This window comes from Ranitomeya imitator, chromosome 1 (assembly GCF_032444005.1).
Source record: "Ranitomeya imitator isolate aRanImi1 chromosome 1, aRanImi1.pri, whole genome shotgun sequence".
NCBI lineage: Eukaryota > Metazoa > Chordata > Amphibia > Anura > Dendrobatidae > Ranitomeya > Ranitomeya imitator.
The window spans coordinates 249,969,667-249,987,354 of NC_091282.1; the positions used below are offsets into that span (position 1 = coordinate 249,969,667).

General features: G+C 43.4%; 1 protein-coding gene across 4 annotated transcripts in view; it reads left to right on the plus strand.

The window, feature by feature from the left end:
* The window catches only part of TMEM120B (transmembrane protein 120B), a 75,062-nt gene extending 60,956 nt beyond the window's left edge, over positions 1-14,106 (plus strand). For 2 of the 4 annotated variants that reach the window (XM_069755473.1, XM_069755461.1), the window contains 2 exons: positions 605-673; positions 13,371-14,106. In XM_069755473.1, coding sequence (XP_069611574.1) covers positions 605-673; positions 13,371-13,478 — 177 coding nt within the window. In that variant the 3' untranslated portion in view covers positions 13,479-14,106. The remainder of the gene's footprint in view (positions 1-604; positions 674-13,370) is intronic. The other 2 variants (XM_069755468.1, XM_069755455.1) reach the window with 1 other exon arrangement.
* The last annotated feature ends 3,582 nt before the right edge of the window (positions 14,107-17,688 follow it).

Here is a 17,688-nt window from a genome sequence, read left to right on the forward strand (position 1 = left end):
TATTTGTTTTCTCTCTATTCCCCCCTTCTTTGATTGAAAGCTCTGCTTCATGGAACCAGAGAAAGGCAGAGGTAGATAGAAAACAAGCAAGTGGGATGGTGCACCTAAATGTTTGGTCTGTCATTGTGCACAGAGTGCCTGTATTTATCAGAAACAGTATTTTACTTGGGTGTGTGATATGCTGATACATGAAGGTTAGAGATGATTGAATTGTTGAACGTGACACCACAACATGTAGGGGCTCACACACAGCAGTGAACGGAGGTTGTACGCTACCAGGTTTAGAGTTGCGTAGGTAGCATCTGAGCACACATGTAACACTCCCTCCCCCCATAGGACCAAACATAAAAAGATATTGAAAATAAACATGGCTTTTTAGTTGCACCTGGATTAATCCAATATTTCGTATAGTGTCTAAAGTGACAATTATTTTTAATATGTTTCTGCAACCATGATACATTTTTTTTCAGTTTTCTTATCAGAACAGCAGGGTGCAGCACTGAGTCACAAAGCAAGCGTTTTATAGCCTATCATTTATCATTTTTATAACTTGTGTGTGTTGTTGACCTGTAATTACAGTTGTTGGTATTTTTTCCCCCCCTAGTTTTGGCAGTTGTATAATTCAGTGACACTTTTTGAGCTGTCTCGACACGAAGCATGTAAAGAATGGCAGGTAATTTATCAGTGTTTGTTTCCATACAGATTAAAGAGGTTATCCAGGATTTTTATTATTTTTCTTTATTGGACTAATAACTATCAGGCCAACTACCTGTTTTTCTAATTGTCTGTTCAGATCGATCCGGCTGACATCACATCGACAAAGCGATGTCTTCTCTTCCTCTCTGCTTTGTTGATGAGGCGTCTCTGATGATATCATGCTGATTTCCAGCCTGCACCCTACTACCTAACTGCAGGGAGCAGCCTATCAATCGGCATGATGTCTGCAGTGACGCCCCATCAACAGGCAACTACCTGCCTCTTTATTCTTAACCTCATACCGAAAAATAATAAAAATCTTGGATATACCTTTTAACTTAAGGTAACAGTAATTTGTTGGGTGTAATTTCCTGCATGGGATTGTGATTTTTTTTTTTTAGAGAAGTTTTATTTCCTTTCTTTTGTGTCTCTGGGATGCCGCATTCACCCGTCTGTGTCTTGGTCCAAGCACAGAACCTGCTGCACGGACTGTCCTTGGGTCTCCTAACCAGAACTTGATGCTTAACCGACTTACAGGTGCTTCTCACAAAATTAGAATATCCTCAAAAAGTTAACTTATTTCAGTTCTTCCATGCAAAAAGTGAATCTCATATATTATATAGAGTCATTACACACAGAGTGATCTAATTCAATTGTTTATTTCTGTTAATGTTGATGATTATGGCTTACAGCCAATGAAAACCCCAAAGTCATTATCTCAGTAATTTAGAATACTTTATAACACCAGCTTGAAAAATGATTTTAAAATCTGAAATGTTGGCCTACTGAATTGTATGTCCAGTAAATGCACTCAATACTTGGTCAGGGCTCCTTTTGCATCAATTACTGCATTAATGCAGCGTGGCATGGAGGCAATCAGCCCGTGGCACTACTGACTTGTTATGGAAGCCCAGGTTGCTTTGATAGTAGCCTTCAGCTCGTCTGTATTGTTGGGTCTGGTGTCTCAGCTTCCTCTTGACAATACCCCATAGATTATGGGGTTAAGGTCAGGCGAGTTTGCTGGCCAATCAAGCACAGTGATGCTGTTGCTTTAAACCAGGTATTGGTACTTTTGGCAGTGTGGACAGGTGCCAAGTCTTGCTGGAGTATGAATTTTCAATCTCCAAAAAGCTTGTCAGCAGAGGGAAGCATGAAGTGCTCTAAAATTTCCTGGTAGACGGCTGCGCTGACTTTGGTCTTGATAAAACACAGTGGACCTACACCAGCAGATGACATGGCTCCCCAAACCATCACTGATTGTGGAAACTTCATACTAGACCTCAAGCAGCTTGGATTGTGGCCTCTCCACTCTTTTTCCAGAATCTGGGACCTTGATTTCCAAATGAAATGCAAAATTTACTTTGATTTGAAAACAGCTTGGACCACTGAGCAGCAGTCCAGTTCTTTTTCTCCTTGGCCCAGGTAGGACGTTTCTGGCATTGTCTACTGGTCATGAGTGGCTTGACACAAAGAATGCAACACATGTAGCCCATGCCCTGGATACGTCTGTGTGTGGTGGCTCATGAAGCAATGACTCCAGCAGCAGTCCACTCCTTGTGAATCTCTCCCAAATTTTGAATGGCCTTTTCTTAACAATCCTTTCAAAGCTGCGGTTATCCCAGTTGCTTGTGCACCTTTTTTTACCACACATTCTCCTTCCACTGAACTTTCCATTATTGTGATTGGATACAGCACTCTGTGTACAGCCAGCTTCTTTAGCAATGACCAGTGGTAAGCGAGTATGCTCGTTACTTGAGTTTTTCCGAGCATGCTTCGGTGGTCTCCGAGTATTTCATTGTGCTCGAAGATGTTGTCGATGCAGCTGCATGATTTGCGGCAGCTAGACTGCTTGAATACATGTGGGGGTTGCCTGTTTGTTAGGGAATCCCCACATGTATTCAAGCTGTCTAGTTGCCGCAATTCATGCAGCTGCGACATAAACTAAATCTCCGAGCACGCCAAAATACTCGGAGACCACCTGAGCATGCTCGGAGAAACTTGAGTAATGCGCATACTCTCTCATCACTAGCAATGACCTTTTGTGGCTTTCCCTCCTTGTGGAATGTGTCAATGACTGCCTTCTGGACATCTGTCAAGCCAGCAGTCTTCCCCTTGATTGTGGAGGCTTCTGAAACAGACTAAGGACCTTTTTAAATGCTTAGGAAGCCTTTGCAGGTGTTTTTTGTTAACTATTCAAATGTACTGAGATAATGACTTTTGGGTGTTCATTGTCTATAAGCCATAATCATCAACATTAACAAAAAGAAACACTTGAAATAGATCACTCTGTTTGTAATGATTCTAAATAATATGAATTGAATTTTTTTTTGTTTAGAAGAACTGAAATAAATTAACTTTTTGATGATATTCTAATTTTGTGAGAAGCACATGTATACAGTATAAGGCTGTCAAGTTCGGGCCAGGAGACCCGCGGATGGTCTGTGCCCAGATCGTGGCACATGGATATCTGAATGCGGCATGAAGGAGAGGAGGGATCTGGAAGTGACATCAGGCCGAATGGTAACAAAATGTTGCAGCCATTTTCCCCCGTCTTGCTTTTCATTGACCACCTAAGTCGTTGTACAGGAATACGCTCTGCAAATGCCTTGTATGATTGTGATAGTTTGTGGACTGGCATGTGCCTCTCTTTAGGGTCTAAACATGCACATATGTGAACTAAAGCCTCCATTTTCCATCCTTCACAACCAGGTGTGCTCAAAACAGTGCATTATAGACCCGGATTCAATTGAGATGGTGAAGGAGATTTGTGAAACAAGACAGGGAAATCTCATGGCTAAAAACAGTATATAGTTCACTAATGGAAAGCGGTTGTACTTTAGAAGTTTGACAGGTTCCCTCTAATCTCCAACCCCTATCCCACACCCTAAGGCTGGGGTCACATTGCGTTTCGGGTGTCCGTTTAACAGTCTACGTTACACCGCTGCATAACGCGGTGTAACGTAGTCCGTTAACGCCGCCATTGCTAATAATGGTGAACGCATCGCTAGCGCACGCCCACAATGGGTGTGCGCTAGCGATGTGCCGTCATTTGAGTGACGGACCCGAGACGCTGGCTGCAGCGTTTCCGGGTCCATCACTGCTAGCGCAGATGGAGCTAGCAGAAGCTCCATCTGCGCTAGCGTGATGTAGCGCAGGCACTTGCGCTAGCAGCAGCCTGTTAGCGTATGTGCTGAACGGGCTGCTGCTAACGCAGTGTGACCCTAGCTTAACAATTTATAAGATTGTGTAGCACTTTAAAAGAGAAGACCATTCATTCCATTATGACCCCAAAGTACTGCGCAGCTGCGAGAAATCGCGTCTTGAAGAGAAGTATCGATTTCTGGAAGTGCATTCGGGTGTGACACTGGCCTTCCAGCTCCTCGGCCTCGTGCTGTATTCCCAACCACCACCAGCCTCCGCTAGTTCATTACTCTGGTACACTGCCATCATCCTGTCAATAAACCAAAGGAGGGTGGCTCTAGGCAGGGAATACAGCATGAGGCTGAGGATCTGGAGCACAGTGTGACACCCCAATGCACTGCCAGGCCGGTGCACACTGAACTTCAAAATGTGATTTCTTGCTGCTGCGGTTCCTCGGGGACACAAAGGGATCTGTTGCCTTCCTATATAAAGGGCCAAATAGTCATATAAATGGATTTGGGAGGTGGTAGAAGTTTCTGACTGGTTCCCTTTAAGTAAATTGTTATTCACTCTTTGTGAAAAAAAAAATGCCAATAAACACCAGTAATCTATTGTGAAAGGCGAGATGTGTGAGGACTCTGATTCATCATACTTCATAAATTCTTCATCCAGCTATTGGATACCATGAATCACTGCTACCTGGTTGTGCTGCAGCAGATCTGGCGTCTGCTGATGCGTTTATCAAGGGTGGAGATGGTGGAGGCTCCAGATTATGAGACCTTGGTGCACGCCTAGCAGTACAAACACTCAGGATGACACTGCTATTACAGCTGCAGCCAGTGAAACCTACAAGCAGGCGTGCCTGGAAAGCACGGCATCATTGTTCCTGCATGCATAACTATACAAATTGGGTTTTTATTGTAAGCAGATTATATTTTAATCCATTGATGAAGGGTATTTTGTATTCTATTCTGCAAAGTACCAAACGCTATACAGTACTGTATGCTGCTTGTTACAGTCCACTGCAGTTTGCTTAGGATTTAATCCACTGTCCAATATTTGTATGTGTACATATAATCCATTTTTAGATTTTTTTTTTTCTGGCAAAGTAAACTAAGGACATAATTCATCTTTACAGGGAACTTGGAAAAAAAATCACTAATTTGAGATATCCTTTCTGCAGCGGTTTGCTTTTAAGATATTTTTATTTTTTAGCTCCACCTGCCTTCCTCCTTGTGGTGTCTTATTGTTTACATCCTGAACTTCCTGCCAGCTATCTCTTTCTGTTGCTAGAGTACATTTCCCAGGAGGCAGTGCTTCATCTCTCACACCATTAGTGCCCGCCTACTCCACCTACCCAGCACCTTCTAGATACTCTTATACAGTCTCAAGATGGATAAACAACTGCGCACAATTTTTCCTTCCTAATATTTCCTCCCACTTCGTCTAGTATGTGCTCCCATGACATGTTCCTGCAGACAATGTTAGTTACAGCTGTTAATTGCGACAGCGGTGTCAAAGTGATTCAAAGGAGGGGTTAAATAGCAGGATAGTAATCCCAGGTGCTGATCGTTGCCGTGGTACCCGGAGTCATCTGATGACCCCAGAGTACGGTGGCTTGTGAGATCCATCCATAAGCTGGGTCTCACAGGCTTTGTCAGTGACTCACTGACTGGTCTCCGGCTTTGGAATACACGAGTACAGCAGGGCATGAGACCAGTGATCAGAATAAAAATTATACATGTCCCACAGTGGAACTAAGGGAAAATGTTAAAAAAAATTACATAAAATCTGTAAAAGGTAAAATAACGCACACATTACAAAAAGTTGTTTCGCCACTAAAAACAGTGTTTTGCGTTCAAACAGAAATAAACCAAAAAAAAAGTACATAATTATCGCCGTGTCCATCATCCTGTCAATAAACCAAAGGAGGGTGGCTCTAGGCAGGGAATACAGCATGAGGCTGAGGAACTGGAGCACAGTGTGACACCCCAATGCACTGCCAGACCAGTGCACACTGAACTTGAAAATGTGATTTCTTGCTGCTGCGGTTCCTCGGGGACATAAAGGGATCTGTTGCCTTCCTATATAAAGGGCCAAATAGTCATATAAATGGATTTGGGAGGTGGTAGAAGTTTCTGACTGGTTCCCTTTAAGTAAATTGTTATTCACTCTTTGTGAAAGAAAAATGCCAATAAACACCAGTAATCTATTGTGAAAGGCGAGATGTGTGAGGACTCTGATTCATCATACTTCATAACTTCTTCATTCAGCTATTGGATACCATGAATCACTGCTACCCATCTATAAAACTGTCCCTCAAGAAAATAAGCTCTAATATGGCTCATTCTGAAAAAAAGAATTAAAAGAAAGTTACACCTCTCAGAATATAACAATGAAAAAAACAAATACATTTTTGTAAAATATTGTTTTTAGTGTGTTAAAGTAGCAAAACCTAGAACAACCTATAGAAATCTGGTATCACTGTAATCGTACTGACCGGCTAACAAATCGGTCTTATCAGTTTTATCGCACAGCGAATGGTGCAAAAAAAAACCAAAAACAATAATTGAATTGCTGTTTTTTGTTCAATCTGCATCTAAAAAAATCTCAATAAAAATGGTATGTTCCCAACAATGGTGCCAAAGAATAAGCTCTCATACAGCTGTCAGCCAAAAAATAAAAGTTACAGCTCTGAGAATATGGCGACAAAAATATATATATTTTTTTTTTACATAAATAAAGCATTTTTACTGTGTGATAGTAAAAAAACAAAAAAATCACTATGACCGCACTGACCCGAAGAATAAAGTAGTCTTCTCACTTATACCGCACGGTGAACTGCTCAAAAATAAAAATAAGAACTGTTCTTGTGCCGCTGTCTATGTAAATCCCAGAAACCTCAATTCAGACAAAATCCCTGAAGGAAGCACTCACTTATGAGGCACATGGAGTCCCTTTGGACTCCGTCTGGTCTCTGTTCCCTACCCTACCTTATCCTGCACAAAACCAGCCCCCCTCAGATCCATCATTTGTCACTGGAACTATAGGGAGGTCCCACGCCGCTACTGGTAGAACAAAGACTCTGGAAAAGCGACATGGCTCCCACCCCACCAAATAAAATCCAGTGAAATCTGTTCATCCAAATGCCCCCTCCTGAGCCCCACTCTGCCTAAACCACAGTAAGTGGTCACATGTTTGGCATTATTGTAGCGGGGAGAGCGCACTTACGGTAATTTATGGCGTGCATGTCTCCAGAAGCACCAGTTGGGCACAATGTATGGGGGCTCTACAATAAATCAACACTACAATGTATGGGAACTAAACTGCCATATTTGCATTTCTGCAGAAAAACCGCCTGGCGTAAATGTTACACAATAGTCACTGCAGCTGTAGATTAATTCATTGAGTGGTGCAGTTTCTAAAATAAGGTCACTTTGGGGGGGTTTCTGCTGTTCTGGCATCTTAGGCTACTTTCACACTAACGTTAACTGCAATCCGTCACAATGCGTCATTTTGCAGAAAAAACACATCCTGCAAAAGTGCTTGCAGGATGCGTTTTTTCCCCATAGACTTGTATTGACGACGGATTGCCACACATCGCATCCGTTGTGCGACGGATGCGTCGTGTTTTGGCGGACCGTCGGCACAAAAAAACACTACATGTAACGTTTTTTGTGCGACGTGTCTGTCTTTTCCGACCGCGCATGCGCGGCCAGAACTCCGCCCCTTCCTCCCCCGCACCTCACAATGGGGCAGCGGATGCGCTGAAAAGCAGCATCCGCTGCACCCGTTGTGCGGCGGAGACAACGCTAGCTTCGGTAACCTCGGCCCGACGCACTGCGACGGACCGAGCCCGACGCTAGTGTGAATGTAGCCTTAGGGGTTCCACAAACATCACAAACTACTCTAGAGCTCCAAAAGCCAATCAGCTCTTTTGCTTTTTCAACCCTGACATGTGGCCAAACAGTCATTTCTGATGACATATGGAGCATCACCGCGTTACTGCGCAATAAATTGTGGGGTCCAGTTTCACCTATTAACCCTTGTGTAACTGACAAACTTGCAGCAAATAAAATTTTTACCACTAAAATGTTATTTCTACATCTCAATGTTATAAAATTCTGAGACACCTGTGAGCTCAAAATACCCATTACACCCACAGACGAATTCCTTAAGCAGTGAAATTTCCATTACGAGGTTATTGGGGGGTTTCTGCTGTGCTGTCTCCTCAGGGGCTCGGCTAATGAAGCCCATAATCTTCAAGCAGAAGCTGCATTCTAAAAGCCATGTAGCGTTCCTTCCCATCTGATCCCTGCCGCCTGCTTAAACTGGAGTGTACAATCACATATGGGGTACTGCCACGTTCAGTACAAACTGCATAAAATTATGGGGCCCATTTTCTCCTCTTTCCCCTTGTGGAAAGTACAAATTTGGTGCTAAAACCGTATTTTAGTGGAAAAAATGTAATATGATAGTTTTGTGAATCACCATTAGGTTAAAAATGCGCTGTACACACCTAGGTGAAATCTTTGAGGAGTCTTTTTTCCAAAATTAAGTCACTTGTGGGGGGTTTCTGCTGTTCTGGCTTTACAGGAGCTCTGCAAATGCAAAATGACATTTACAATCTATCCCAGACAAATTTACGCTCCAAAATGTCAAATGACGCTCTTTCTTATCCTACCATTTGCCCAAACAGCAGTTTTTGACCACATGCGGGGTATTTGTGTTGGGAAGATATTGCATAACAAATTATGGGGTCCGTTTTTTCAGTTTGTCCATTGTGAAAATTACAAATTTGGGTCTAAATCGTTTTTGCAGAAAAAAAACATAATTTTGTTTTCACAGCCACATTTTAAAAAGTTCTGTGAGACGCCTACTGGTTCAACAAGCTCACACTCCTAGGTGGATTTCTTGATGGGTCTAGTTTCCAAAATGGGGTCATTTGTTGCTGTTTTGGTACCTTCATTTTCTTGTGCTATTCCTTGTAAAAGTGAAAAAAATGGGGCTAAAGCAACATTTTAGAGCAAAAACTACTACACTACACTGGCAGAAATGTTTTTAACCCTTCAGTTGCTACACAGGAATTAATACAGTTTAAGTGTATTAGTGAGGGGTGCAGTTTTTAATATTCTGTCACTTTTGGGGAGTTTCCAATATATAGGCCTCTTAAAGTCCATTTAAATCTGAGTAGGTCCCTAAAGAAACAGGTTTTGTAAATTTCTTGAAAAAAAAAACAAAGCAGAAATTGCTACGAAATTTTACCCCTTCTAACATCCTAACAAAATAAAATGTTTGAAAAATGATGCAGATGTAAAGTAGATATATGGGACTTGTTCATTATTTTGTACAGCATGACTAACTGGTTTAACCCCTTCCCGACCTGTGACACAGCGTATGCGTCATGAAAGTCGGTGCCAATCCGACCTGTGACGCATATGCTGTGACGCATATACTGTGTCACAGAATGATCGCGTCTCTGCAGATCGGGTGAAAGGGTTAACTCCAATTTCACCCGATCTGCAGGGACAGGGGGAGTGGTAGTACAGTCCAGGGGGGGTGGCTTCACCCCCCCTGTGGCTACGATTGCTCTGATTGGCTGTTGAAAGTTAAACTGCCAGTCAGAGCGATTTGTAATATTTCACCTATTAAAACTGGTGAAATATTACAATCCAGCCATGGCTGAGGCTGCAATATCATCGGCCATGGCTGGAAAAACTGGTCTGCCCACCGCCACCGATTGCACCCCCCCCCCCCCCCCCCCCCAGTCCTCCGATCTGTGGTCCGCTCCCCTCCGTCCTCCTGTCCGCTCCCCCCGTGCTCCAATCCCACCCCCCGTGCTCCAATCCAACCCCCCTGTACTCCGATCCACTACCCCCCGTGCTCCAATCCAACCCCCCTGTACTCCGATCCACCCCCCCCCCCATGCTCCGATCCACCCCCCATGCTCCGATCCACCCCATCATACTTACCGAGCCTCCCGGGGTCCGTCCGTCCGTCTTCTCCATGGGCGCCGCCATCTTCCAATATGGTGGGCGCATGCGCAGTGCGCCAGCCGAATCTGCCGGTAGGCAGATTCGTTCCAATGTGCATTTTGATCACTGTGATAGGTTTTATCACAGTGATCAATATAAAAAAAATCGTGAAGGACCCCCCCCCCCCCTTGTCACCCCCATAGGTAGGGACAATAATAAAATAAAGAAAACATTTTTTTTCCCACTAAGGTTGGGGTTAGAACTAGGGTTAGGGTTTCGGTATGTGCACACGTATTCTGGTCCTCTGCGGATTTTTCCGCAGCGGAATTGATACATCCGCATTGCTAAACTGCTGCGGATTTACCGCGTTTTTTCTGCGCATTTCACTGCGGTTTTACAACTGCGATTTTCTATTGAAGCAGCTGTAAAACTGCTGCGGAATCCGCAGAAAGAAGTGACATGTTGCGGAATGTAAACCGCTGCGTTTCCATGCAGTTTTTCTGCAGCATGTGTACAGCGATTTTTGTTTCCCATATGTTTACATTGAACTGTCAACTCATGGGAAACTGCTGCGGATCCACAGCGTTTTCCGCAGCGTGTGCACATACCTTTAGAATTAGGCTATGTGCATGCGGATTTGCAGCAGTGTTCCATCAGGTTTACAGTACCATGTAAACCTATCGAAAACCAAATCCGCTGTGCCCATGGTGCGGAAAATACCGCGCGGAAACGCTGTGTTGTATTTTCCGCAGCATGTCAATTCTTTGTGCGGATTCCGCAGCGTTTTACACCTGTTCCTCAATAGGAATCCGAGGGTGAAATCCGCACAAAAAACACTGGAAATCCGCGGTAAATCCGCAGGTAAAACGCAGTGCCTTTTACCCGCGGATTTTTCAAAAATGGTGCTGAAAAATCTCACACGAATCCGCAACGTGGGCACATAGCTTTAGGGTTGGAATTAGGGTTGTGATTAGGGTTGTGGCTACAGTTGGGATTAGGGTTAGGGGTGTGGTGGGGTTAGTGTTTGAGGTAGAATTGAGGGGTTTCCACTGTTTAGGCACATCAGGGGTCTCCAAACGCAACATGGCGCCACCATTGATTCCAGCCAATCTTGTATTCAAAAAGTCAAATGGTGCTCCCTCACTTCCGAGCCCCGACGTGTGCCCAAACAGTGGTTTACCCCCACATATGGGGTACCAGCATACTCTGGACAAACTGCGCAACAGTTACTGGGGTCCAATTTCTCCTGTTACCCTTGTGAAAATAAAAAAATGCTTGCTAAAACATCATTTTTGAGGAAAGAAAAATGATTTTTTTATTTTCACGGCTCTGCGTTGTAAACGTCTGTGAAGCACCTGGGGGTTCAAAGTGCTCACCACATATCTAGATAAGTTCCTTGGGGGGTCTAGTTTCCAAAATGGGGTCACTTGTGGGGGGTTTCTACTGTTTAGGCACACCAGGGGCTCTGCAAACGCAACGTGACGCCCGCAGACCATTCCATTAAAGTCTGCATTTCAAAAGTCACTACTTCCCTTCTGAGCCCCGACCTGTGCTCAGTGGTTTACCCCCACACATAGGGTATCAGCATACTCATGAGAAACTGGACAACAATTTTTGGGGTCAATTTTCTCCTGTTACCCTTGGGAAAATAATAAATTGCGGGCTAAAAAATCATTTTTGAGAATTTTTTATTTTATTTTCATGGCTCTGCGTTATAAACTTCTGTGAAGCACTTGGGGGTTCAAAGTGCTCACCACACATCTAGATTAGTTCCTTTGGGGGTCTAGTTTCCAAAATGGGGTCATTTGTGGGGGATCTCCAATGTTTAGGCACACAGGGGCTCTCCAAACGTGACATGGTGTCCGCTAATGATTGGAGCTAATTTTCCATTTAAAAAGCCAAATGCTGGAATGCTGTAGATAAGCCCCCGATGTATCCTGTAAGATGAGGAAAAGGTTATAATTATACTCACCTGGGGGGGGGGGGAAGGGGTGGTCCGATCCAATGGGCGTCCCGGTCCTGTCCGGGGCCTCCCATCTTCATATAATGACGTCCTCGTCTTGTCTTCCCGCTGCAGCTCCGGCACAGGCGTACTTCGTCTGCCCTGTTGGGGGCAGAGCAAAGTACGGCAGTGAGCAGGCGCTGGGCCTCTCTGACATTTCCCGGCGTCTGCGCACTGCAGTACTTTGCTCTGCCCTCAACAGGGCAGGCAAAGTATGCCGGAGCCGCAGCGTGAAGACAAGAAGAGGACGTCATCGTAAAAAGATGGGAGGCCCCGGACCGCGACACCCATCGGATCGAACCGCCCGCCCAGGTGAGTATAATATAACCTCTCTTTCTCATCGTTCAGGTTACATCGGGGGCTTATCTACAGCATTACGGAATGCTGTAGATAAGCCCCTGATGCCGGTGGGCTTAGCTGATCTCCCATTTTGGGGGTGACCGGTTCCCTTTAACACTGCTTTTAGGGTAAAGGCTTATGTTGTGGATTTTCTGCAAAAACTGTATATCGCATGCACATTTTACATTATGCACTCCAAACGGGCAATTCTGCACAAAGAATTGACATGCTTTGGCTTTAAAAGGGGGGGGGGGGGGGGGGGAAACACTACGGGTTAATGCGCATGTAGAATATGTCCGCCAAATGTTTACTGTGTGCATTTAATAATGTTAAAGGGAGTCTTTCACCCCAAAAACTTAATTTAAATGAATACAGTGCTATAAGTTGCTTGGCTGCTATAAAACTACGTCCTCTTTAAGACTGTATTAGCAGTTTAAAATGCGTTTTGGGAGTGACACTTCCTTTAACTATTGAGTTCAGCAATAATGGGCTATCAATTATTTACTTGTGTAAAGTCATAAACTGTAGATATTTTTCTACAAATTTATTTTCTAACTCGTCATTGAATATCATAACCTCCCTGCTATTACCCATAACTGTCTCTTTTGAGGGTTGGCCGCTATTTGAACAATGACCTCTACAGTCTCGTCATTGATGCAGGATTTGATGCCATTTGGTCATCATATGCTATACGTAAAAATAATTTGCAGGAGGCATATGTTTTATTATTGACCTAGGGGTGTATCAATGCAGTTTTTTACATGCATTTTTTTAGGCTGAAAAATGCACTTTTTTTTTTTTATATAGATTGCAACCCATATATGTATGCAATGTAACAACATTTTTTCGCAGAATGGTCTTTACAATTTATAGGGGGAGAAAAACAAACTAAGCTTTAAAGAAAAACAATAAAAAAAAATCTTGTGCACTATACTATATTGGTGTCTTCCAACTAGGAAGTGTATTCTGAGTATTTGTAGCAGTTTTTGATGTCCGCCTTGTAACAGTATCTGCTCCAAACTATATATTGGAGAAAAACAAACCCTGTTTAAACCTAATCATAAACTTTGAAATGACGACTGGCTCCTCTAGACGTACGCTCACTTATATATGCCAGTGTTAAGCAATTTGACCAATACATTTCACTGATCCTAAGTTGCAGCCTAGTATTATGTCATGGATTTCTATTAATTCGTTTCTTTGTTTGTGAACTACAGGTTTTTGTCCTGGCCCTTACTTTTCTGGTACTTTTCCTGGGGAACTTCCTGACAACTTTAAAGGTGGTCCATGCAAAGTTCCAGAAGAACAAAGCGAAGAAACCTTGATGATCATGAGAACCCAGACTTGTGACTGTTACTTAACCAATGAAATACACTACAAATGAAATGGGGGAGAACAAACCCGGATCTATGGGTTCTCACATCCCCTCCAGCCTCCACCTGTAACCATAATCCTCCATGCTGCTCATTATTTCTCTCGGAGAGACACTGATGATCCAAAATTATAAAGTACCTTAAGCTTTTTACAGTAGTGTGATAACACCTCCTGTGCCATGAGAGACAGCAAAAGATGGATCAAGCCACTCAGTAACCACTCGTGTCATAAGCTGCCTGCAACGTTTGCTGCACAGAATTGACAATTCTTGGAAAATCTGAAATGACTGGCATTGATGGCTAGTACAGCAAGTCCAACTGCTTCTTGTGACTTCCTATGCGACCTTTAGGTAATCATACAGACGGCAGGCCACTTTAATTTTTTTTCTTTCCCTCCTCAATTAAGGCAACTTACGCTTTAAATACTTGACAACTAAATTTATTTGGAAAATGTGAAAAAGGAATTGTCCTTCAGCGAGGGTGTGTACTCGGTGATAATGTTTACAGAACCACACATACATGCTGTTGAAATGTATGGGTTGTGAATGGGAAAATGGTGAATAAATTTAAAATGATTTTTTCGTTTCTGTGTCAGACTCTCAGGGTACCATTTAATCCTAAATTATTGTGCTCTTCTCTTTTATTGGAGCTTCATCCAGGGCTCGAGCGGTTTGTAGATGGTGGAGAGATCTAACAAAGATGCAAAAGGAAGGTGGTGCAGTTGCTCATGGTAAATCAGAATGCATATGTTTCAGAGCACCTGTGAAAAATGAGGAAAAGCGGAGTGGTTATCGCCACAACAGCACCCACAGAGGGGATCCACCCACCATCAAAACATGAACCTAAAGGTTAAAAAGGGGCAGTCCCCTTGCCTCCTCAGTTTGGGTTCCTGTCCTGAAGTGGGAACCTGCGGGAAGAAGTCTTACCCGTGTCCATGCAGCCTCTGTGCGGTGTCCGAGGGAACGGCAGAGCATGGGATACCGGAAGCAGCGTTGGGGGTGTTCTGCACACAGACCCCTCCTGGTCTGGTATGGATGTCGTGATCCCGGGGGGGGGGGGGGTTGCTGCCCTGGGTCGCGCGGGTGAAGCGGCACCTGTGCGCTTATCATAGAGGCTGCCGACTCTGATGCCAGCGGCGGTGTAAAGCGTCTATGACCCGGAAGTGGAGGAATGATTTCTGGGAGAGACCGGGGAGGAGGCATGGCCAGGTTCCTTTTTCATCCAGCGTGGTGCTAAGCCCCATTTGTGCATATGGAATCCTCTCTGGAGAACATGGAGCATGAGCCGGCTACGGAAGCAGCCGGCAAACGCAGTGGTCGTTCTAGTAACAAGATGACAAGCGCCAGAGATGAACGAGGGCGCCAACAGGCAGAGGTCTCTGTATCATCTACAGCGTCCCGTCCATTGGCACCAGTACTACAGAGATCACATCAAAATCTAAACACAAGCAGTGTGCTTTGTGCAAGATACCTCTACCTGACAATTATAGCAAGAGACTGTCAATCCTGTATATGTCAGACCTTGGAACAAGAAACACCCCTACGGGCATCTGACCTAAGAGCTGTAATCAGAAATGAAATAAACAGCTCCCTTAAAGTAAATTATGGAACAGCTAACATTGAGGGAGTGAGTTCAAGATCTAGTCCATCTATAGGGGAGCAACAATCTGATTATGCTGAGTCCTCTTTGTCATCATCCTCTGACGAAGAGGGTAGACTGTGATTTCCAGTGGAGAGTATGGACATGTTGGTTAAGGCAGTGCGAACCACCATGGGTGTCACGGACAATAAGGAACCCAAATCAGTTCAAGACCAGATGTTTGCGGGTTTGGGCGAAAAGAGTCGTAAACAGTTTCCAGTAAACAACTCAATCAAAAACCTCATTATGCGAGAATGGGATAAGGGTTTCTTGCCCTCCGCTGCAAAACGGAGGTACCCGTTCGATGATAATGCACTAGTAGAATGGGTATAAATTCCAAAAGTGGATGTGGCTGTAGCCTCCACGTCTAGAGGGTTTATATTACCTGTGGAAGATGGGGGGCATGCTGAAAGATCCAGCTGACAGGAAGGCAGATATGCTTCTTTTTTTTTTTTTTAAACAGATACATTTTTATTTAACCAGATTCAAGGTACAAAGCAATAAAACAAAAATCGCAATGAGAACAACATTAACAATGGTCATTAGTATCAGAAATGTCCTCACCACCCCTCCCCCCCCATTACATACAAGAGCAGTGAATAATGCATGGTATAACCTAAGTTCAGGGTCATCTTCTCTCCACCCAAGGTGTCCATAGTGTCTCAAATGTTCTTATGTCCTTTTCTCTTAACATAAATGTTTTTTTTCCATATTCACAATAGTCAGACTGTCTGAAAAATTCCCTCAACGTCAGCGGATCATTTATCCAGTATCTGGCAATTAGTTTCCGTGTAATATATAATAATCTAGCTATTGCGACCTTATATTTATTATGTACCTGGACCTCCTCCACATATCCCAGAATACACACGACAAGATCCCTCTCAATCCTACAACCATACACTCCTCCTATGGCTATAAGCACCACTGTCAAATATGGGTTCAGATTTGGACACTGCCATAACATATGGAGAATTCCAGCCCCCTCCACCCGGCAGGGTGGAATATGTAAAAAAAAAAAAAAAAGAAGGTATATGAGATGGTTTACGGTATGTAAACCATGTCTCATATCCTGTCGGGTTTGTGAAGGAGATAGCAAAAGCCGGCAATTGAATTACCGGCTTTTCTGCTATCTAGCGCTGCATTAAAATATATAAATATAAAAATATATATATATATATATATAATCTCATTGACATATATAAGTATGTATATATACCTATTCTATGTGTATATATCTACTATAATCTAACCTGTCAGTGTGATTTTACTGTACACGGCGCTGAATTACACCGGTGCGTAAAAATCGGACAGAACTTGCATGGTGCGAGTGCTGTGCGATTTATTTATTTATTTTTTCTCTCTCGCACCCATTGACTTACATTGGCGAGTCTCGTCTGAGAATCGCAGCAATACGCAGCATGTTGCGATTTTTTTTTCTCAGTCTGATTTCGGCTGAGAAAAAAAAAATCGCAAATGAAAAGACACCTATTGAATAACATTGGTCCGAGTGCAATACGATTTTTTTTTTTATCGGATTGCACTTGTCCGTTTTCCTCGCAAGTGGAAATGAGCCCTAACAGTTGTTGTAGAAATGTGTCTGCTGCTAGAACTGTGTGGCATTGACCTGGTCTCTAATCTGAGCTGCTGGTAACCTGTGATTTCTGAGGCTGGTGACTCGGATAGACTTATCCTCAGAAGCAGAGGTGACTCTTGGTCTTCCTTTCCTGGGGCGGTCCTCATGTGAGCCAGTTTTTTTTGTAGCGCTTGATGGTTTTTGCCACTGCACTTGAGGACACTTTCAAAGTTTTCCCAATTTTTCGGACTGACTGTCATTTCTTAAAATAATGATGGCCACTCGTTTTTCTTTTACTTAGCTGCTTTTTCTTGCCATAATACAAATTCTAACAGTCTATTCAGAAGGACTATCAGCTGTGTATCCACCAGACTTCTGCACAACACAACTGATGGTCCCAACACCATTTACAAGGCAAGAAATCCCACTTATTAAACCTGACTGGGCAGACCTGTGAAGTGAAAACCATTCCCGGAGACTACCTCTTGAAGCTCATCAAGAGAATGCCAAGAGTGTGCAAAGCAGTTATCAAAGCAAAAGGTGGCTTCTTTGAAGAACCTAGAATATACAGTGGTGCAAAAAAGTATTTAATCAGTCAGCAATAGTGCAAGTTCCACCACTTAAAAAGATGAGAGGCGTCTGTAATTTACATCATAGGTAGACCTCAACTATGGGAGACAAACTGAGAAAAAAAAATCCAGAAAATCACAGTCTGTTTTTTTAACATTTTATTTGCATATTATGGTGGAAAATAAGTATTTGGTCAGAAACAAACAATCAAGATTTCTGGCTCTCACAGACCTGTAACTTCTTCAAGAGTCTCCTCTTTCCTCCACTCATTACCTGTAGTAATGGCACCTGTTTAAACTTGTTATCAGTATAAAAATACACCTGTGCACACCCTCAAACAGTCTGACTCCAAACTCCACTATGGTGAAGACCAAAGAG